Below are 18,954 nucleotides of genomic sequence, written 5' to 3'. Positions count from 1 at the left end.
ATATGGCAGAACAGAGCTATAAAAGTTGTCAGCAAGTGATATTCATCTCAATTTAGAAACAACTTGTTCCTACCATGTAATGTAAATGCAATGGAAAACATGTTCGTCTTTTAGCTGCAAGTGTAGTAGGCACAGTTGTTAGAGGAACTGAGCAAAGTGCTCACATGGATTCACTTTCTTTTTATTCTTTTTTTGCACCTGATAGTATCAGATTCTCACCTGATCTTTCTTATTCTATTATTCAATAGGTAACAGCTTCAAGCAAGTGCTGTTGGACAGAATTAAGCAGCATTATTTTTGGTTCCTGGTTTGATTAGTGATGCAAGACAACAGACCACTAAGGTTTCCACACTCTACGAATGGCATTGCTCAGGGAAGCAGGCATAGTCTGAGATGCTGTCTTTCCAGGGCTTGGTATCTATCTACTAGCAAAGGACATGCAGAATAAGGGGGGGAAAAAGCTATTCACTAACTTCATGCCATTACTTTACCTCTATTCTTCTCAAGGAGCACCAGGATCTGGCTAATAAAAAGTAAACCTTGATAACCTCCTTTCTTCAGTGAAAGGAATGTTGTTTCAAAAAGCTGTTATCCAGGGTATTGAAGCAACTCAAGCAGATTTACAAACACTCCCACATACACGTGCAACCTAAAAGAACAGTTCTGTAACTGATGTTTGTATGCCCAGACATTCAGTGAACACAAACACGAGGGTCAGTCAATTCACCACCAAAAGGAAAAAAGAAAAAAAGTCTTCACAACTTAGATGGCAGGAAAACATAACTGAGGAATGTGATATGCTTTCCACAATCTGGCATGGCTTTTGCCTTCACGTAACTGTTTTAGAAGAGAATATCCTGAGTTGGAAGGAACCCATGAGGATTATCAAAGTTTTGCTGCTGACCAGTGTTCCATCCCCCAAACACACTGGTGCTAGCCACGTCCAGTTGCCTTGTTCTGGAACATTGCCTCCCTCACAGCACCCTGAAGGCATTTTATTTCACTGGGCTTAAGAGAATAAAGCATTTGTTGTTCTTCACTGCAACCATGTATTTTTTTAGAGCTTAGTTTACTGAGCCAGTCAGGTCATGCTTAGGGCTACAAAATAATCCAATAAGCTACAAAAGGAAGAGCCCACTTCATGATCAGACCCCATCTTTGCCACAACCTACTCCTAAGAAAGCTGAAGGTTCACCTCCTCCATTCCAGCCCTTGCTGAGGGCTCAATTCCTCCAATGTTTCCCTTATTTTGAGGGCCTCCAACCCTCCTTCAAACCCACCCCTCATATTCACACCCAGCGCCAGTCTGCCCTGGGTGCCCAGCAAACCCCACTGTGCCACAAGCTCTGCAGCCTTCCCACCTCCTTGTAGAGGGGCTAAAACAATTGCCATGCAACTTATGAACCCCAACACCTAACCACTGCTTCTGGGATGCCATCTGCTTCCTAAAGCCTCATCAGACCAACTGTGAGCCCTTGGGCTTTTGTCAGGAAAACCGAAGTATCCCCCTGTTCTGACAGCAGCACATCGGTGGCTTGCTTCGTTCCGCCCGTGTTCACCTCAGCTCTAGCTCTCAGTCCTTACAGTGATAAAACTTCCCCATGAACTCACACTCGCATAAATTCAACCTGGTTTATTCCAAATATCACATAAATTAAACACATTTCCCATGAATATTGCAAATACACATGAAATGAACACTGCAATTTTTAAAAAAAGTTTTGGCTTTGTTTATGCAACAAGAAGTGCCAAATGTGGTTAGAACATGAACTTCTCCTGTATTTACTAGATACAAAAAGGTGCAGATTAATAATTTATATTTATACATATGTACACACTCCATTTCATTTCTAGCTTTAAAACAGTAAAAAATGGTTTCAAGTTTATCTACATTAAACATACTCATTTACATCTGGTCAGAAGCCCCAGATAAGAGTTGATACAATCATTTCACAACTGCAAAATTAAGGCGCTACCAAAATACCAGTTCCACTAGTGTAAAATGTAACAGGAATAGTGTACAGCTTTCTATTTATCAATTTAAAAGTGGACTGGAGAAGAAGGAAAAAGGAGCAGTAAGAAACATGACAAGTTCTACAGGTTAGAAATACAAAGAGATCTCGATGACTATCAAATGAACATATTAAAATACAGTAGATAAAAGGCCTCAGTGGCAAACAATTAGTATGCTTCTGAAAGACAAAAAAAGGTTAAAATATATATATATCATTTGTAGCTTGAAATTTTACAGGTGAACAACAGGTGTAGAGGTAGAGGGATTTTTTTTTTCTTTTTGGCCTCTTTATGATGTATAAAGAAGGGCCACATTCACCACAGTGAAAAGACTCATCATATATCCCAGCATCCTTGCTTGGACAGCAAGCAAGAAAAGTGTAATGAGCTAGAAAGGCAACAAATCCTGTCTATCTCTTCCAGGAGCTCAGCTCCAATGCTTCCACATGTACCTTGGCAACAAGTTACACCTAAGCACAGACTGGCTGTAACGTGGACATTTCCTCTAGAGAGCAACAAGACAGCTTTTCCCGTGAGGTACTACTGGATGCTGCAGATATTATATGGCAGAGGTGATTTGGTAAAAATGAAACTGGCACTTCCCCTTAAAAGGCAAGTACCACAGGGCAGTGGTGATTTTATCTATTTATTAAAGCTTTGCTATTTGATCAGCATTCAATGTTTTGGAAGAAATGTCAGCTTTGGGCTGCCAATATTATTATTTGCATCCATACACAGACAATTCCTTTGTTGTTATCATTTATCCAAAACATCTGAAATATTCACAAACTGCTTTAAACCTTGACTAAAAAAAAATCCCTCTACAGTTCAGCTTTCTTTTCAATAACAATCACTCTACTAACTATGCAGGCCTTCATGAACACAGTAATGTCACTTCCCATGTAGAATGTCTTTACACATTACAAAACAGCAGTAAACAACCTCTCATTTCATAGGGTTTTCTGTCAGAAGTACCTCAAAAGTAGATATCTTGAAAAAAATCACTTTTGCAGAGAAGAATATTAACATTAACATTTACTGAGGCAAAGCCAAGAAGACACTAACTAGCACCTTGATTTTTTTTTTTTTTTCCTTAAATGCACTCCTATCCGTAAATTAAGCACATGTAAGATCAGGGACCAGCAATACACAAATACCATCAGCATCCTCTTCCAGCTAAACTAGTAATACGCAAAACTAGGCCAGACACACAAACAAGCAAGATGAATGAGTCTTGAAGAAATACACAGCATGGAAAGGAATGGGAAGAACAGGAAGCTAAACAGAAAGGATTGCAAGGTCAAATACAGTCCATCTTCTGGTCCGAGAATTAGTTTGTGAAATCACCCTTCAGCAGCTCAGCTGACAGTCGGCTGAAGACCTACTGACTTCTGACATTTCCTCCCCACAAATACAACGATTCCTTATACTTCAGTGAATTCCTCTTCATCATCTTCATATCCTGGAGGAAATGCATTCAACTTGAATTTTGAGTATTTTGGTGGTGGTAGCAGAACTTGCAGAAGGCTACTGTAGAGGTTATGACATCATTGGTTGTACATTATGCACTTCACAATTCAGAGCATACACTTACAAACCACTTAAATAGAAAAGGCGTGTTCAAGGTAGAGGCAGTTACAGTACATTCAGGGTATGTTACAGAAACCATTTGTGGTAGCCATTTACTGAAAGGAAAAAACCAGAATTTTTGTTTCCCAGACCACAGAGGTTATAACTACAATACCCAAAGAGAGCAGGTAATATATCCCAATCACTGCATTTTAATGCAGTCTCCTTCCAGAATTCATGTACAAAGTGGAAAAAAAAAAGCTTAAATACCTCTTCATTGACAAATAAGGAGAAAAGAACTAAAAAAGAAACCAGGCACTTTGACCATTTAGGTAAGCAGCCATTTCTTCTTACCAGACTTCTGCACATGAACAAGTCTTTACATTGGTCTTGCTATGCTTGCAGCACATGGAGATTCAAGTCAACTTTTTTTCCCTGTTGGTAGTATCAGTTCTAGTTATACGAAACTATGCCAATTGAATTGGTAACACTGAGTTATTTCATTGGCAGTTGAGCATATGTTGATCATTTAACTGACAAGCGATCAATTTAATAGCTATCAAAGTTAGATATTGACAAAACAATACATAAAAAAATAATCAAAGAGACAAATGAAGGTTAACACCTGACTGAAGCTTGCATTGAGACGTGCCTTTATAGGTTCGGTTTGTGACTCCTTTCATGGTGTTATTGTGGACTGATTTCCATCACATACAGCAACTGGTACTAAACTACAATACTTTCGGTTTGAAACACGTTCAGTAGAGACCACCCCAATGTAACAGGAGGTCAGCATGAGACTGCAGGAAGGAGAGAGATGGAAACCTCCCTACTTTTCATCCTCGCTGGTTCCACTGGCAGAGCAGGTGTCCAGAGTAAACTGCAGCATGCCTCCCTCGTACTTGGGGTGAAATCATTATTTCACAGCAGTGTTTATTATACTTTAGTGAGCGGCTTGGTTTGAATTTAGCAGGATTACTTTGGGTTTTCTTTACAAAGAAACCAAAGTACATATTTCCAAACATTTTGTATATACTTATTCTGCTACAACATGTAACTCACAAAGGAGGGATTACCTAAGGCTACCAAATAGTGTGCTTATTCAGTAGCTATTATTCTTTCAGATAAACATCCTCAGATTCCTTGACTACAAACGGCTTAACCTGTTTTTTCCTCAGACTGTTATTTGCTGAAGAGAGAGATGTGGGTATATGACAGACTGCCTTCCAATTCACTAAGAGGGAGTACTGTTGGTTATGGTCCTCGTGCATACTTCTGCTGGGCAGCGTAACTCCTCTTCTGTTCACTACCTTCAAGAAAGTCTAGGAAACACCTCTTCAATCCACTGTCCAGTTTCCTCTTCCTACTGAGTGAAAATTCAGATCACATGCAGGCCAATGGCACTACTCTAGTACTTAACTCTTGGCTAGAAACATCAATTCTATCAAAGTACTTTGAAGCAATTATCCACATCCATCAGCTACATTCTAAATGTAGCACAGCTCTGCAGAGGCTCAGTTTTCACCAGGACAACAGGAGAATGTGCAAGGTTTGGTGAATACCCAGATAACAAACTGATGCAATCGATGGATGCAGGATGCAGTCAGAAAGGGCTGTTCCTTCTTCAAGGAATCTTAAAAAATACAAAAAACAACCTCTCCCCTTTTGCCCTCCCCCAGAAGAACCTGTCATGAGATGTTTTTGGTGCCCACTCACAACACAAGTCCATGTTATCTGGGTCTTTTGCGAGTCACAAATATCAGTACGCGCCTGATGGCGATCAGACGATCCTTCAGGGAGGTCATAGCCAGTATAGCCAGCTGAGCTCTGTTTTCCAGAGGCAACACTGCCAAGAGCCACCAGTACCATGCAGGACCACTGGGGTTGCTCTGCAAAAGGATGGAAAAAAACATGCAGTTAGGTATTCACCAGCCCAGCCCATGAAGAACATCACCATCCTTCTCACCTCTATTTGCTAAGAAAGTCACCACATAACAAGCAACAACTGAACACTTAATTGCAGGTGTTCTCTTTATCTGTATACACCATTAAGACTTATCTCTTCAGCTACCAAATTACAAATTGTTTACCATGCTTCCTACCAACAGACCAAAATTGAGTAAATAAGAGTCTAGAATGCATAAACTACAGCAAAAATCTGTTAGAAAACGGTCTATAGTGTTATAATTCTGTGTACAATAAGGCTGCATAAATAGGCAGGTCTTATTACCTGTGGCTCTGGTTCTTTTCCTGGCATAGATCCAAAATGATTGAGAATTTGCACTTTCATATTGTCTTTAAGTGAAGTGAACCAGGCAACAGCTTGATCATACACTGAATCATGGAGGCGGACAAGCTCTTCATATTCTGGTCCTTCAACCTTATTGTTAAAAGAAGGGAGATGGAACAAAACAGGTTTGATACCGTTCAGTCCATACACTTCCCCAGAAGCAAATGAAGCAAAATAATGCAGTGACTACAGCTGTTCAAACCTCCTTATGTAAACCAATTGTGCCTAAGTCTCAGATTTCAAACCTGTGATGCTGGAGTCTTTTTACCCTCCCCTAGGTGTTCTGAAGTGATATTTCTTGGAGCAGTAACTGCCTCACTAGTGTCCATTCCTAAATGCTGGCATAATAGAAGAATATGCTCTGTAATCCTGGGACATATTTATAATCTCAAACCCACAACCTCGAGTCCCTGTCACAGAATGACCTCTGGACAGTGGTACATCATCTGGCAAAACAAAACAAACACTACTGCCACAGAGCACAGAGATGGGCGGGGCTACAGCACTCAAGAGACCAGCACTATTTAATAGAAGTGGCAAGGCCATGGTAGGGCAGCCAAGGAGAAGGAGGAAGGTAGACACCTGAGCAGGTAGGAAGCAGGGAAAGTGATGCTTTCCCAATACCAGAAACAGCCATAAAGAAACACCCTTCTTGAAGCAGAGTGTTTTAGTTGCACAGGCCTACTATTAGCTATTAGGGGGGAAAAAAAAAAAAAAGCAGCATAAGCAAAAACCACTACCACTTGGTGATTTGTGGGGTTTTTTTTGGGGTTTTGATTCTGGACTTTTGTTTTGGGTTGTTTGAGGGTTTTTTTCCCCTTTAAACATGTGCACATCACGTAGGTGATTTCACCTATGCTACTCACTCATGCAACATCTGATCCACCTGCTCTAGATTCCCTTCACAATCAAGGAGAAGCAGTTCTAGAGAACAATTAATCTCATCTTAAGGTAAGTGTCTAAGAGCACATAAAACAGGTATCTTTGGACTGAGATTTTTGACCATCAGACATATGGATGTAGGGTGCTGAACAGACACCAGTCTCCACTATGAGACAGGGTAAATCTCACTCTAATTAAGAAGAGGTGGATCCCTGGCACCATCTATGAACAATGCCTGTATACCTGAGTTCCACTACTCTTCACTAGGGATTTAAACAGAGCACAACCCCCACTCTGAGCAGATTGCCTCTTCCAGCCTTTCACAGGCAGAGGCACCTCCATGAGCTCAACTTTTCGTGCCCTGGCAAACAACTGCATCACCCTACATAGGTTAGAAAAGCAATGCTAAGGCTTTAGACTTTCACTTCAACTGTGAGAGTGCTCCAGAGCTGTATGACCAAACTGACTTCATCAAGCGACAGAAGATTACTGCTAAGCTCCATGTTAACAGCTACCAAGGTTTTATAGACACAATCTAAGGATGATCCAGAAAGCATGGCAAAAAATTCAACTTTTGGCTAAAACCCATCACAAACACCTTAATGCAGCTTTGCTAAGAGGACTTGTTTTTAAAAGCTACTTCCCTCTCTGCATTTCTCTGCTCTCAGTCAGCTCTAATGGATGCTTGTACAGGGCACGGTTAACTACATGACCGTAAGAACTCATTTTAAGAGCAGACTCCCACATTTATCTGAGGACCTGTTCTGTAAATGAGAACTTGGAGGACATATGAAGTGTGCCAACTGTCTGTTCAGTGCAAGAGAACAGTCAGTTCTCTACCATCAGGAGCATGTGCTTTTAGAAGGCTTTAAATTCTGTACCAGTTTTAAAATGTTACTCTGACCTCACCTACACACCATGACCTCAGCATCCTAGACACTACTTTGAGATCCATCAAAGGAGTGTAACATTTTAAGCAGAGATAATTATAAAGGAAGGAAGGAAGAAAGGGAAAGAAGATACAAAGTTTGTTCCATGTTTTTTAAAACAGAGCTTTAGTGTATTTGTAATGATATTGGCTTAAAAATAATGCACAGCTAGCTTGAAATGCAACAAGGAAAGGCTATTTAAGTGAATCCAGCAATACATGGGTATGAATAACTTTGCACCATAGATCACCTTTTTATCTTCAAGATACTCGATGTTTGCTGTGTTATATCCATCTCGCTGGCCATGGCTTAAGACCCTAAAACGACGGACACCAACTGTATCAACAACTGAGCGTCCATCAGGAAAAAACTTTACGTCCCTGATCTCTAATATACAGCCATGATCTGCAAATCTGAAATGACAGAAGGGCATAAAAGTGGAAGTCATCAACAAGTGTTTATAGACATCAGGACAAATACTGGGCCTAGTTCACCATTTCTTAGTTGAAAGAGGATTCTGCTTTGGTGTCAATACATTTCTGCTTATTCACATAAGCCACACAACCCCCACCCTTTCTGCCTTCCCTCAGAGGACCTGGGCAGCAGCATTTTCAGGGCAGGTTTATGGGGTGGGAGGGTTGGAAAGGGATAGGAAACTAAATTAAGCATGTTTCAGGCTGGGAGTTGCCAGCTGCTGGTGGCAAATTCATCCGGTTTGCAAAGAAAACAAGACGGGTAAAGATACTGTAAGGAAAGCACAGAAAGTGAGGAACAAATGCATGGCTGTGAGGGCTATCCCCCTACTCCAAGGTGTATGCAGAAGACTGCAGGCTTTAGAAGAAAAAAAGCTTTCTATATAACAAGTCTTTTCTTGCATTTGTTTCCTTTAAAAAATTTATATCCTGGAAACAGGCATGAAATGAACTTTTACTTTATCAAGCTTACTTAACTCTACCTTTGTGGTGCAGTGATTTCACTAGAGAGGCTGATTGCACAATGACTCTTCACCACAATACATTTGCAGGTCTACAACTCAGCCTACTGTTCAGCAGGAGAAAGCACTGTATCTAGTCTCATCTCAAGACACCAAACCCTACAGGGTCTGATAAATTCTTTATCATGGAAATGTTTGTTCTACTAGGGCATGGTCAATTCTTACAATGGAGTGATGAAAAATTACTCCTGTTTCTGCTCTACCAAAATCATGGGTTTGGGAGGGATGGGGAACAACTGTTCTCTCCCAGTCAGTGTACAGGAAAAAAATCAGAAAGAGCAGGAGCAGAGCTGCACACAGCTAAGTCCTGGTGCTCTACCAGTAAGACAGATTTAAAAAAGCAAGTCTGTTAGTTTATTATAGCAATAATACACTATACACTATTTAAACAGCTACATAACTATTGTTTTTCATTAACAACTTTAGTAACATTTATACTGGATTTAGAAATTAATATAGAAGTGATGATTTTTTCTTTTTTGTTCTTAGAGGAGTTACTTTTGGGTAGACAGGGACCTGAACCAGAGAGACAAGGAAGCACCTGGAGACAGGCATAAAATGTGCTGACAACATTAAGAGCTCATTTTCTTTTACCAATTATAAGTTAAAATGGAGAAGCAAAACAGAAGAAGGCAATGAACTAAACATGCTTTGTCACTGTGTTTTTCAAGGGAGGTATGTATCCATGTCTCAGCAGATGAGGCAAAACAAGTTTCCCCGCTTCTTGTATTCCCAAGTTGATTTCGCAATTTTGTATAAACAGAACTTCTTTACTTGTGTAAGAAGCTGCAACAGCCTGCCAGGTGCCTGCAGATTAAGGTTTCCTTCACTTCAGTGTTTTATTTAAGTCATCATGCTCAATAAGTTTAATTATTTTAGTAACTCAAAACAGGACATAGAAATCTAACCATACTGTTGCTGTAAAATACCCTTCATGATGTTATCTAACAAACCAACTATTGTGTTTTGGGGACTGTTGCACCGTGGCCCTCTGTATTATCATACCTGATTCCAAATAAGTCTGGCCCTTCCACAAGCCTGCAGGGATGTAAGGAGAGTTATCACTAAAGTCCTAGGGTAATTCTGTCCTTACTCACACAAGTATTCACTTCCAGAAAAATGATAATAGACCTGAAAGGGACTGTGGAGCATCAGCTGCTGCTGGAGTCCAAACTCCACTGAGTGCAGTACTGACAGCATGCCAAATGGCATTGCAGCACAGCCACAGCTGACTGGAAGCTGCAGCATCTCCTGTACTCTTACAGCTACCTTACTGTCCAGTCTGGGAGAAAAATAAAATTTCCCTCCCCCCAAGAAGCATGGAGTAGACAAGGAAAGTCTGCCAAGCCTCAGTAATGACTGCCCCCTCTCAGCTCCAGTGAGGATCACATACAAAAATGCTGCTCCTGAGCATGCCTGTCTAATGTGTTCTTTAAAATTCCCATGTTCATCATCCATTCTACAGCCTGCCAGTGTAGCTTCTGAAGTCAGCAACTATTGCAGCTCATAAGGCAAGCCTCTCAAGATCACATCATGCTTCTCCCAGGAGCATGGTCTCAAAACCCCATTATCTGTGAAACACTTAAACTTGAAGGCTTTAGTAGAATCAGAGGATAGTTTGTGTTGTAAGGGACCTTTAATCTAGTCAGTCTCTGCATAGGGAGCTGGAAACACATCAGTGTCAGAATGCACCAAAATGAATGAAAGGTATGATCATATAGAAAGACAATGTAACCCACTCACTGCAGATAGTTTAGACATTGCAACACAGCAGTAAAGACAAACATTCAAATTCAACATCCAGCAGCAAAACAGACTTCTCAGCCAAGTGTATATTTGTCTCATTAAAATGATACCACTCTTTCAGGAAAGCTATGGGAGGTCTGGATGTTTTGTCTTATTTTTGTTTTGTTTCTTTTTAAACTGAGTAGACAGAGGGGGAACCTTACCCAGACAGTCAGTTTTCACTGGAACAAACAGGCCAGCAAGCTTTCCAAACACACAGCCAATTACATGCTATTTTTGGAGCCTGTAGTAGCAGGATGAGTTGCATTCTTGCTATTATCCAACAGGGGAGTAATAAAATTACATCTTTGTGTAAAAAGGAATGTTTAAAGTTCAAAACTATGAAGTAAGCAACTTCAGTACTGGTTCATACAGGACTAGAAGGAACCACAGTGGTTTGGGGAGACAAGTATAATGTGCTGCAGTATTCCATTAGCTCACAGCAGCCTCTGCAACAACAGGACATTCTCAACTCATCTCCTTACCCTTTTAATTCATCAGCTAAGCACATGCCAAACTGCTTGGTACCAGTTTCCATGCATCTTCTTATCATTAGGCGATAACGAGGTTCAAAGACATGGAGCGGACAAGGGATGGTAGGAAAGGCCATGGTGCAAACGAAGATGGGAACATCTTTATTCAAACTGTAAGAAAATTGTTTAAAAAAACAAAAAATAACTTTTCTTTTCCTGGGTGCTGCTATAGTCAGCATATATCCTTAATACAACACAAACGGCTTCCTTAGAGTCAATCTTTGTAAATGCATATCTCTTCGAGGTTTGCCATTTTCACAAGACAAACAATATTTCAGGACTCTTTTCCTTAATACGTTAAGTAAACAATCCCTCTAACATACTTCCATAAAGGAAAAAAGTCAAGAAATACCCAATTTCCCAAAAATATGCAAAGTGATACATCTTATACACATGGCAAGATTTTGGTGACAACTTTTCACAGTAATAAAGTACTTAAGACCCAGCCATGTTCAAAGCAAGATGGCAGAGAATTCCCAAACTCAGTAAACTCCTTTGATCTCAAAGCCATTAATCCACTTAATTTTTTTCAGGATTAACTGCATGTTTTGTTTTACTTTTTAGCTGAGTTATAGTGCAACATTCACAAGTAACTGACAAAACTGGATCCTTGAACTTTTCCTGACCTGAAGTATAACCCATTGATAATTTGAATTCTACTCCCAGAAACCACCCCCCCACCTTGTAACTTCTAAAGCTATTATGTTGTTTCGTAGGAAAAAGCAATTATCTTTATTTTAAGAATATTGTTTTGCCTCTCCACCATCCAAGCACATTGTTACTTGCTTATCTGCAAAATACACATCAAAAATACAAAACATCTGGCAGGTTAATTTAGAAATTCATTCCTTTGGTGCATTTTCATAAGCAAATTAATCTTCTTCAGTAATTTAGACTGAAAAATACATTTTTGTAACAGCTGTCAGTAGTATAAAGAGAGCCTACTTTGATAATTCCTTCATTTCTTCATCATAAACTTTCTTCCTTTCAGATAATTCCTCTGGCAAGTAACGGACTATCAGCTCTTCTGTAAGGACGGTCTTCTTGTAAGTTCTGCTTGCCAGAAACTACAAGGAAGAGTCAACTTTTAAGTCTGGTAACAAGAAAACAAGTAGTATCTCTTCCACCCATTCTAGGCCAAAGTGCACACTAGTTAGGACTGCACAGATTTCTCATTCTTTTCAGCCTCCAGGCACCAAAACTTCCACTTCAGCCTATGCAGTTCACCCCACTATCCTTTCAACCCATCCCCTTTTTTGGCAGAAGTATACATGTATCTTTTTTATCTACAGCTATCAGCTTTCTGGCAAAAAGCACTATGTATGAGATACCTTATGTCTGCTGCTGACCAAGGAGAAACCGTTCCTCCTATACCACAGTTTCCACACAAACTGGAAATTTGGTATGAACACGGCTATGGGGGGGCTCCCCAGGCATGAGCCTGATGTGATACTGGAAGCCTCCATTTCTTTAAGAACCAGTGAAACCACTTGTATCCCAACGAATGCCAAATATATCCTTGAGTAAAGGAGGCCTGTGCACAGCTTGATGTTGTCAGTACTGTCTTGTTTTGCTTTCACAGAATCATAGAAGTTTGTGTTGGAAGGGTCCTTTAAATGTCATCTAGTCCAACCCCTTCAGTGAGCAGGGACATTTTCAAATGGATCAGATTGCTCAGAGCCCCCCATCCAACATGACCTTCAATATTTCCAGCAATGGAGAATCTACCAGCTCCCTGGGCAACCTCTTCCAGTGTTTCATCACCCTCACGGTAAAAAATTTCTTACTTACATCTAATCTCTTTCACTTTAAAAGCATTACCCCTCTACTAAAATGCCTGTCCCTATCTTTTTATAAACCCCCTTGAAGTACTGTAAGGCCAAGAGTAGGTCTTCCCAGAGTCTTCTCCTCACCAGGCTGAACAACCACAACTCTCAACCTTTCTTCATAGGAGAGGTGCTCCAGCCCCAGACCACATTCATGGCCCTTCTCTGGACTTGCTCCCCCCTGTGCTGGGGACCCCAGAGCTGGATGCAACAATCCAGGTGGGTCTCCACAGAGAGGAGTAGAGGGGCAGAATCCCCTCCCTTACCCTGCTGGCCACACTGCTTTGGATGCAGCTCACAAGCAGAACACAGAAAATCTCCACATAGACGTTTTCAGAAGAACATAAGTTCGTGCAGTTTTGTTAATTGGGGCAAGGACATACTTACTTCTGACAGCTTTTCCTTGCAGAGTGGGCAAAGTGGATTATGGTCAAGGCAACGCTCAAGGCATTTGAGGCAAAAGGTGTGTCCACAGGGTGTGGTAACAGGTTCGTAGAACAACCTTAACATGAAAACATGGAACAAAAAAGCTAAGCTGGCAACAAAAACAATTCCCAATGTGTGGAGAGGAGTGACCAGTCCTAGCTCTTTCTTTCTTTTCTGCTTTTGTATAAAGCATAGGTAACAGGCATTACCCAAGGATACAAAAAAGGTTTCCCTTTTACAAGTGGTAAACAATGGAGGACTGCATACATAATGGAGAAAACCACATCTGTAAAGATTCACCAGATGTAAGGTTTAGCAAAAGAACAGAGTAATGATTTAGACATTCTCTGGCAGGTTTCTCTTCTTACACCATGATAACTTTTTTCAGAAGCTAGAGAGGCTTTGTTATGTTAATGCAGGTCAACACAGTCATACCTCATGCAGAGGGAACACTCAAAGTCCGACGCATCCACCAGAGTTGTCGGTATTTCACTTGAAGTGTCAGTGGTGTTTTCAGGTAAAACATCTCCATCTAAGTAGTCAAGAAGATTAATATAGTAAAGATGTAAGCATTACTGCATTTTCCAATGTTCTTTGTACTGTTGACTTTTCCATAAAAAACCTGATTTGTGTCTTTTCTTTTCTGAAGTTTTGTTTATAACAAACATACCTCCCATCTAAGTTTCAGATTTTTTGGCAGGAGATCTTTTGGAGGGCAGAGGATGACATCTGTGGCCAGAGAATACACTTTAGAGCTGAATACACATTATTTGCTTCTCCAAAAATGATTGTTTTGTGGGTTTTTCTAGGCTAGGTTTTAAAATATTCTGCTATTGCTTTCCCACCACCACCCCCACATCAGCCAGGCCAGATGTTTTCAAGTACATTAAGTCCAGAATTTAATTTGTTTACACACAGTCAAAATATTTCATCACTGTTTATTATAGATTTCTCAGCAGGGGTAATTTTTCTTACAAATATAAAAAGACTTACATTTTTCTAGACTAGGCTGTTCTAGAAATCCAAAATTTCAGATACCTTAAAAGTTAAAAGGACTACAGGAGCTACATTAGCTAACACAGCTTTTACTAGCTCAACAATCTGCAAACAGAGAGGCAAAGCACTTCACTTAAAATTCTACCCAGATTGATTTTTGGGGGTGGTTTATATCTCTGGGTTAAACTCACTTTAAGGGTATGCACTTCCAATTTCACAGCAGCATTATTTAGGCTCAAAAGCTATCAGCTCCAGCTTCTGTTGGCATTTACACAAGCAAATTCTGCAACTTCTTTTACAATTTGCATCTTTGTGATGAGTTGCAACAGAACCGTGACTGCTGCCTCCATGTGTTTTTTATTAACCAAATTCTTGATTGCTTAAAAGCTCTGCTTTTTATGTTAAGTTAAAATACTAGGATGCTTTGTTAAAGAGTAACTTATGCTCAGCATCTGGTTTATCTCCAGCACAGACAGGACAGGTGGTGTGTGGCCCACAAAGAAAAACAGTGCTATCTTTAACCTAGATCTCACATGTTAGCATTTAGTAATTGCAAGAACCTAGCTGAGTTAATTCTGCAAATAGTAACATGGCACTGGGACCTAGAACACATCAGAAATTAATGCTTATGGGTAAAACACGATCTCTGGCCTTCCCTGTGAAGATACAGGTAGGTCAGATTTCACAATCTATTTACTGAGTTTGCAGTTCACAGGCAAGTACAGGGTTTTTCCTCCACAGACACGTGATCCGAAACTGGCCATATATATATATATATATTTTGTAGAGGTCAAAGACAGACGGCTGTACTTGAAGACTTGCAACATTTTCAGGCACAAGTCAAACTCCTCAAGGTGTGGGTTGTTGTTTTTTTTTCTTCAAGGGAGAAAAATTCACACCAGCACAGCAACATTTTCAAAGTCTATGTTAACCAATTATTACACTACTCAGTAAAGTATTGCCTTCAGCATTTTTAGCCCTGAGTATTAAAGCCACTCTGGAGGTCTTTGTTAGAAGCTTGAGAAGCATACAAATTGTAAGCACAGCTATCAAGTAATAGAAAACTGGGGGGTGGGGGCTTATTACCCTTGAAAAGGCTTCTTTGTTTGCTTGGAAAATTTCATGTAAAGTTGCATGTGACCGTTTCTAATGCCAGTTAAAGATTAGCTTCCAGGCTTACTTCATCTTTCAATCATATAGAAAGATAATGAAGTTCAGCTATAGCTGAGACCTAGAAAATGCAAATGACACTACCAACACGAAGACTGAAGTGCGAGTGGATTACATACGTATTACATTGGAAATGGCCCATCTGAGAACGAAAAATACGGTTTTTAGTCACTGAACTTAAACTGCTCTGGAATAAGGTAAGTAGGTTGTTAGAGCAGAAACAGACACACCAGGGAACGAAATATTATCCCAATTCCTGTAGGGAATGTTTTATTGACCCCTATAAAAAGGGAGGAGTAAAAAAGTTTATAGTTTTTCAGTATGCGCAAGAGAAATTGCTTTTCTAAGCCACAACACAAACCTTTTTTAAGAATCTTATTGGGGACATCCAAACTCTGCAAATCCCTCGTATCACTGGACAGCTTTCTTTTTAAGCCAACCCCAGGTAAACTGGAGAGAATAGCTCCCAAAGACTTCTTGTTGTCATCAAAGTAGAGATCCAGAACATGATGGGTAACAGAAGAATCAGTGCTTCTGAATACATCAGATTCTTGGGACGGGGTTTTTGTTAACCTGAACATAGTATCCTAAAAAAAATAAGAACAGTTATATACAACATTAGACAATTTTGGTTTACTTTTATCTGTTAGTTTTATCAGCAATAGATCAATGTTCCCACAAGGAGCCTAGCAATGGAGAAAGGTCTGTATCAAAGGTGACTTCCCAATTGCATGAAGTATGGCCATGTCTGTCCCTACATCTCCTGTCTCTAGAAATTATGTTCCTGTCATACTAAAATCCTCAGTAGAAAAAAATCACAAACACAACTGACCCTCAAATGAAGGCATCACATTGTTTTCTGAAGAAAAAGGTTCACTCTCTTATTTTTCTGAGGAAGTACATCCAATAAGAGATCCAACCGCAAAGGAGAGAACAGGCTTATCATGAAAGTAAGTGCCTACTCAGGTGCAGACAAAGACAATGTCACACAGATCAGAAAGATCCACATACTATTTTTGGTATTTTTATGTTGAACACTTTTTGCTTTACCTTTGAGGACCCAGCAACAGAGTTATCTTCCACAGCTGACTGTGTGTTTATGCTACTCAGAAATGCAGGTTTCAATCTTGTATGGGATGTTCGACTAGAGAAAGGTGCTGTTAGACTATCATGCACATTTTCAAAGGCTGGGAAAAACATCTCACACATTATCTAGTCAATTAGAAAGAAAAAAAAAGAAAAAGTCATAATTACAACACAGATATTTATGTTTATGTGAACACAGATGCACAAACTTCAGTTTCTAGACGCCAAAAAGCTTGCAACATCCAAGACATCCTGCATTCCCCAATGCCCATGGGAAACCTGAATGGCTGTGCCCATCACAACTACAGTCACATTCCAAGGTGCTCTTCTGGTGCCCATCTCCCTTACCAAAGGATTCTGCTCCCCAAGAGCATCCAGGACAGCAGTTTGTTGCATCCTTCTCCTGATCCTACCCAACTCCATTTTGACCCTGCCTCCAGAAGTCTTCAGACCATGCTTTCCCATCAAAACCAGTCAACACAGACATGTTTAAACATTGTGTTCTTCATCCATCTCCTCCATCCTCAAGCAGATTTAACCCCTAGCTTAAAGCCTGTTCTTTTTCTCACCAGTCCACACCAAGCATCTTGCCAAATCCTCATCTCATTTTTATAAAAATCTGCCTGTATGGATGGTCACAGAGAACCTGCTGATGGGCTGTTAGCACTTAATGTGTCTAACTTCCCATAAGGAACAAAATGCTACAAAGACTGCAGGATTTTTCCAGCACAGGGCAGCACACAGCTTCCTCTCCTCAATCCTCTGCCACTTCCCACATAAAAGTGATTTTTTGATGGGTACTAAAATTAGCAGCTTCAAGCCTACGCAGTGGAATTCACAAATACATAATCCCTCTGGCTGAGGCATTAACCAAAACCAAGAGGTGCCTCACAAAGCATAATGCTAAAAAGGTTTATTGGAGAATCTCCTGAATCAAACTATCCTTTGGGTGTTTACTACCACCTGAAATACCATGAAATTGACTTGGTTGTGGGATTAAAAGCAGCACAATGGCTAAATAGCCAGTAAATACATTTTATACCTTTTGGGCTTCTTTCTTCATTGAGCTCCATTCAGGATTTAAGGCAACACAATAAAGAAATTCCTTCAATGCTTCCTCAGTCCTTTCCAATCCAGAAAGAGCTTTTGCTTTCACATAATGGCCCTGTTCACACAGGAAAGGAAATGTACAAATCTAGAGATCATTTCTGAAGTGGCAGCAATACACCTGAAAACAAACCTGAAAGTCCAAGTAATTCTGCAGGTAAAGAACAAGATACTTTTCAGGTAACAAGCTCTTTGACATGTGTGATTGAAAGAAATTCAGTCCCTTCTAGTGAAAAAAGATCGCCCAGGAACCCTCTGCTGCATCATCCCTTGCCAAAGGCATTGCTCATTTCCTGAGAGAAGAGCTGGGAATAAGGAGGGGTGTTTTCCCCCCAGGGACAAAGTCTACTACATATCCCACTGTGCTTGGATACACCAGAGAACAGTTTCACACACCAGGACAAACTTAAAAAGTAAGACATCTGCACAGAAAAGGCAGTGGCACAGGGTGGCCTGGAAGCGGCAGCTGAGATAGTTCGTGATAGTCACTTCTCCTGGATGTCTTACTAGGACAGAGATAATTTTTCACCTGTTTAATGTGGCCCAAAACCATAATGAATTTAGGGCAACATACCAACACTTAACTTGAAGCATTTTAGCCCACCCTACCTCTCCAGTGTGGTCTGGAGTAACACATCCATGGCCAACAGCTATGGCAGCCAGCTTGGGGATAAATCCTACTTTACTTGTTACGAGTAGCAAGAGTGGAATGCTTCGCCTCTGAATTTAGCTGCAGATATCAAACTATAGCTCTTACCCAACTATGGAAATTACTTCCTTTACAATGAAAAGAAACTAATTGTGCATTTAAACATTTCCCTCTTGCTTATTAGACAGAAGAGTGCTCTACAAATCCGTCCCTGACCCATGTGAACATCTCTAGGCTGTACTGAAAGTACAGCTTCCTTCATCTAAGAGACTGGCTAGATAAGCAGATCCACTTTTCTTGCTTTATAATAATGTTGAAAGATTCAGTATCACATAATCTTCCTCAGCAGGTAACTCCCTCATTCCTTCAATACTGCTGTCCAAGCTGAGATCTGTTAAGATCTTTACCATTCCACTGGATGGAATTGGAAGGAGGCGGCTTACGCCAAAAGCAAGCAACAAGCACTGCACAGGCCAGGTTAATTAATACAATTATAATTTGGTGACCTGTACAAGAAATCTCAGTACACATCGATTCTCTTCAGATGAGATAATTTTTCTTTTCCTCAATGCAGCAAGAAGAGAGATACTGTGAGGCCTGACCCTGACCTTCTTACCTGGATGCTTGCACAGCCTCCATATAACCTTTTACACACCTGCCATCACTGCCAGCATTACTGCACTGCACTGGGGAGCCTAG

General features: G+C 40.4%; 1 protein-coding gene across 4 annotated transcripts in view; it reads right to left on the bottom strand.

The window, feature by feature from the left end:
- Positions 1–1,618: 1,618 nt before the first annotated feature.
- LONRF2 (LON peptidase N-terminal domain and ring finger 2) overlaps positions 1,619–18,954 on the bottom strand; it is a 34,292-nt gene continuing 16,956 nt past the window's right edge. Inside the window, exons 3-12 of one of the 4 annotated variants that reach the window (XM_041468496.1) lie at positions 17,542–17,664; positions 16,464–16,625; positions 15,775–16,000; positions 13,683–13,779; positions 13,209–13,323; positions 11,941–12,062; positions 10,948–11,106; positions 7,934–8,096; positions 5,813–5,962; positions 1,619–5,471 (exon numbers count right to left, since the gene is read on the bottom strand). In XM_041468496.1, the coding sequence (XP_041324430.1) occupies positions 5,313–5,471; positions 5,813–5,962; positions 7,934–8,096; positions 10,948–11,106; positions 11,941–12,062; positions 13,209–13,323; positions 13,683–13,779; positions 15,775–16,000; positions 16,464–16,625; positions 17,542–17,664 (1,476 nt within the window). In that variant the 3' untranslated portion in view covers positions 1,619–5,312. The remainder of the gene's footprint in view (positions 5,472–5,812; positions 5,963–7,933; positions 8,097–10,947; positions 11,107–11,940; positions 12,063–13,208; positions 13,324–13,682; positions 13,780–15,774; positions 16,001–16,463; positions 16,626–17,541; positions 17,665–18,954) is intronic. The other 3 variants (XM_041468497.1, XR_005955232.1, XM_041468498.1) reach the window with 3 other exon arrangements.

This window comes from Pyrgilauda ruficollis, unplaced genomic scaffold (genome assembly GCF_017590135.1).
Source record: "Pyrgilauda ruficollis isolate IOZ18807 unplaced genomic scaffold, ASM1759013v1 scaffold22, whole genome shotgun sequence".
NCBI lineage: Eukaryota > Metazoa > Chordata > Aves > Passeriformes > Passeridae > Pyrgilauda > Pyrgilauda ruficollis.
Note: the sequence above shows the minus strand (reverse complement) of the source record. Positions and strands in the feature narration are given on the sequence as shown.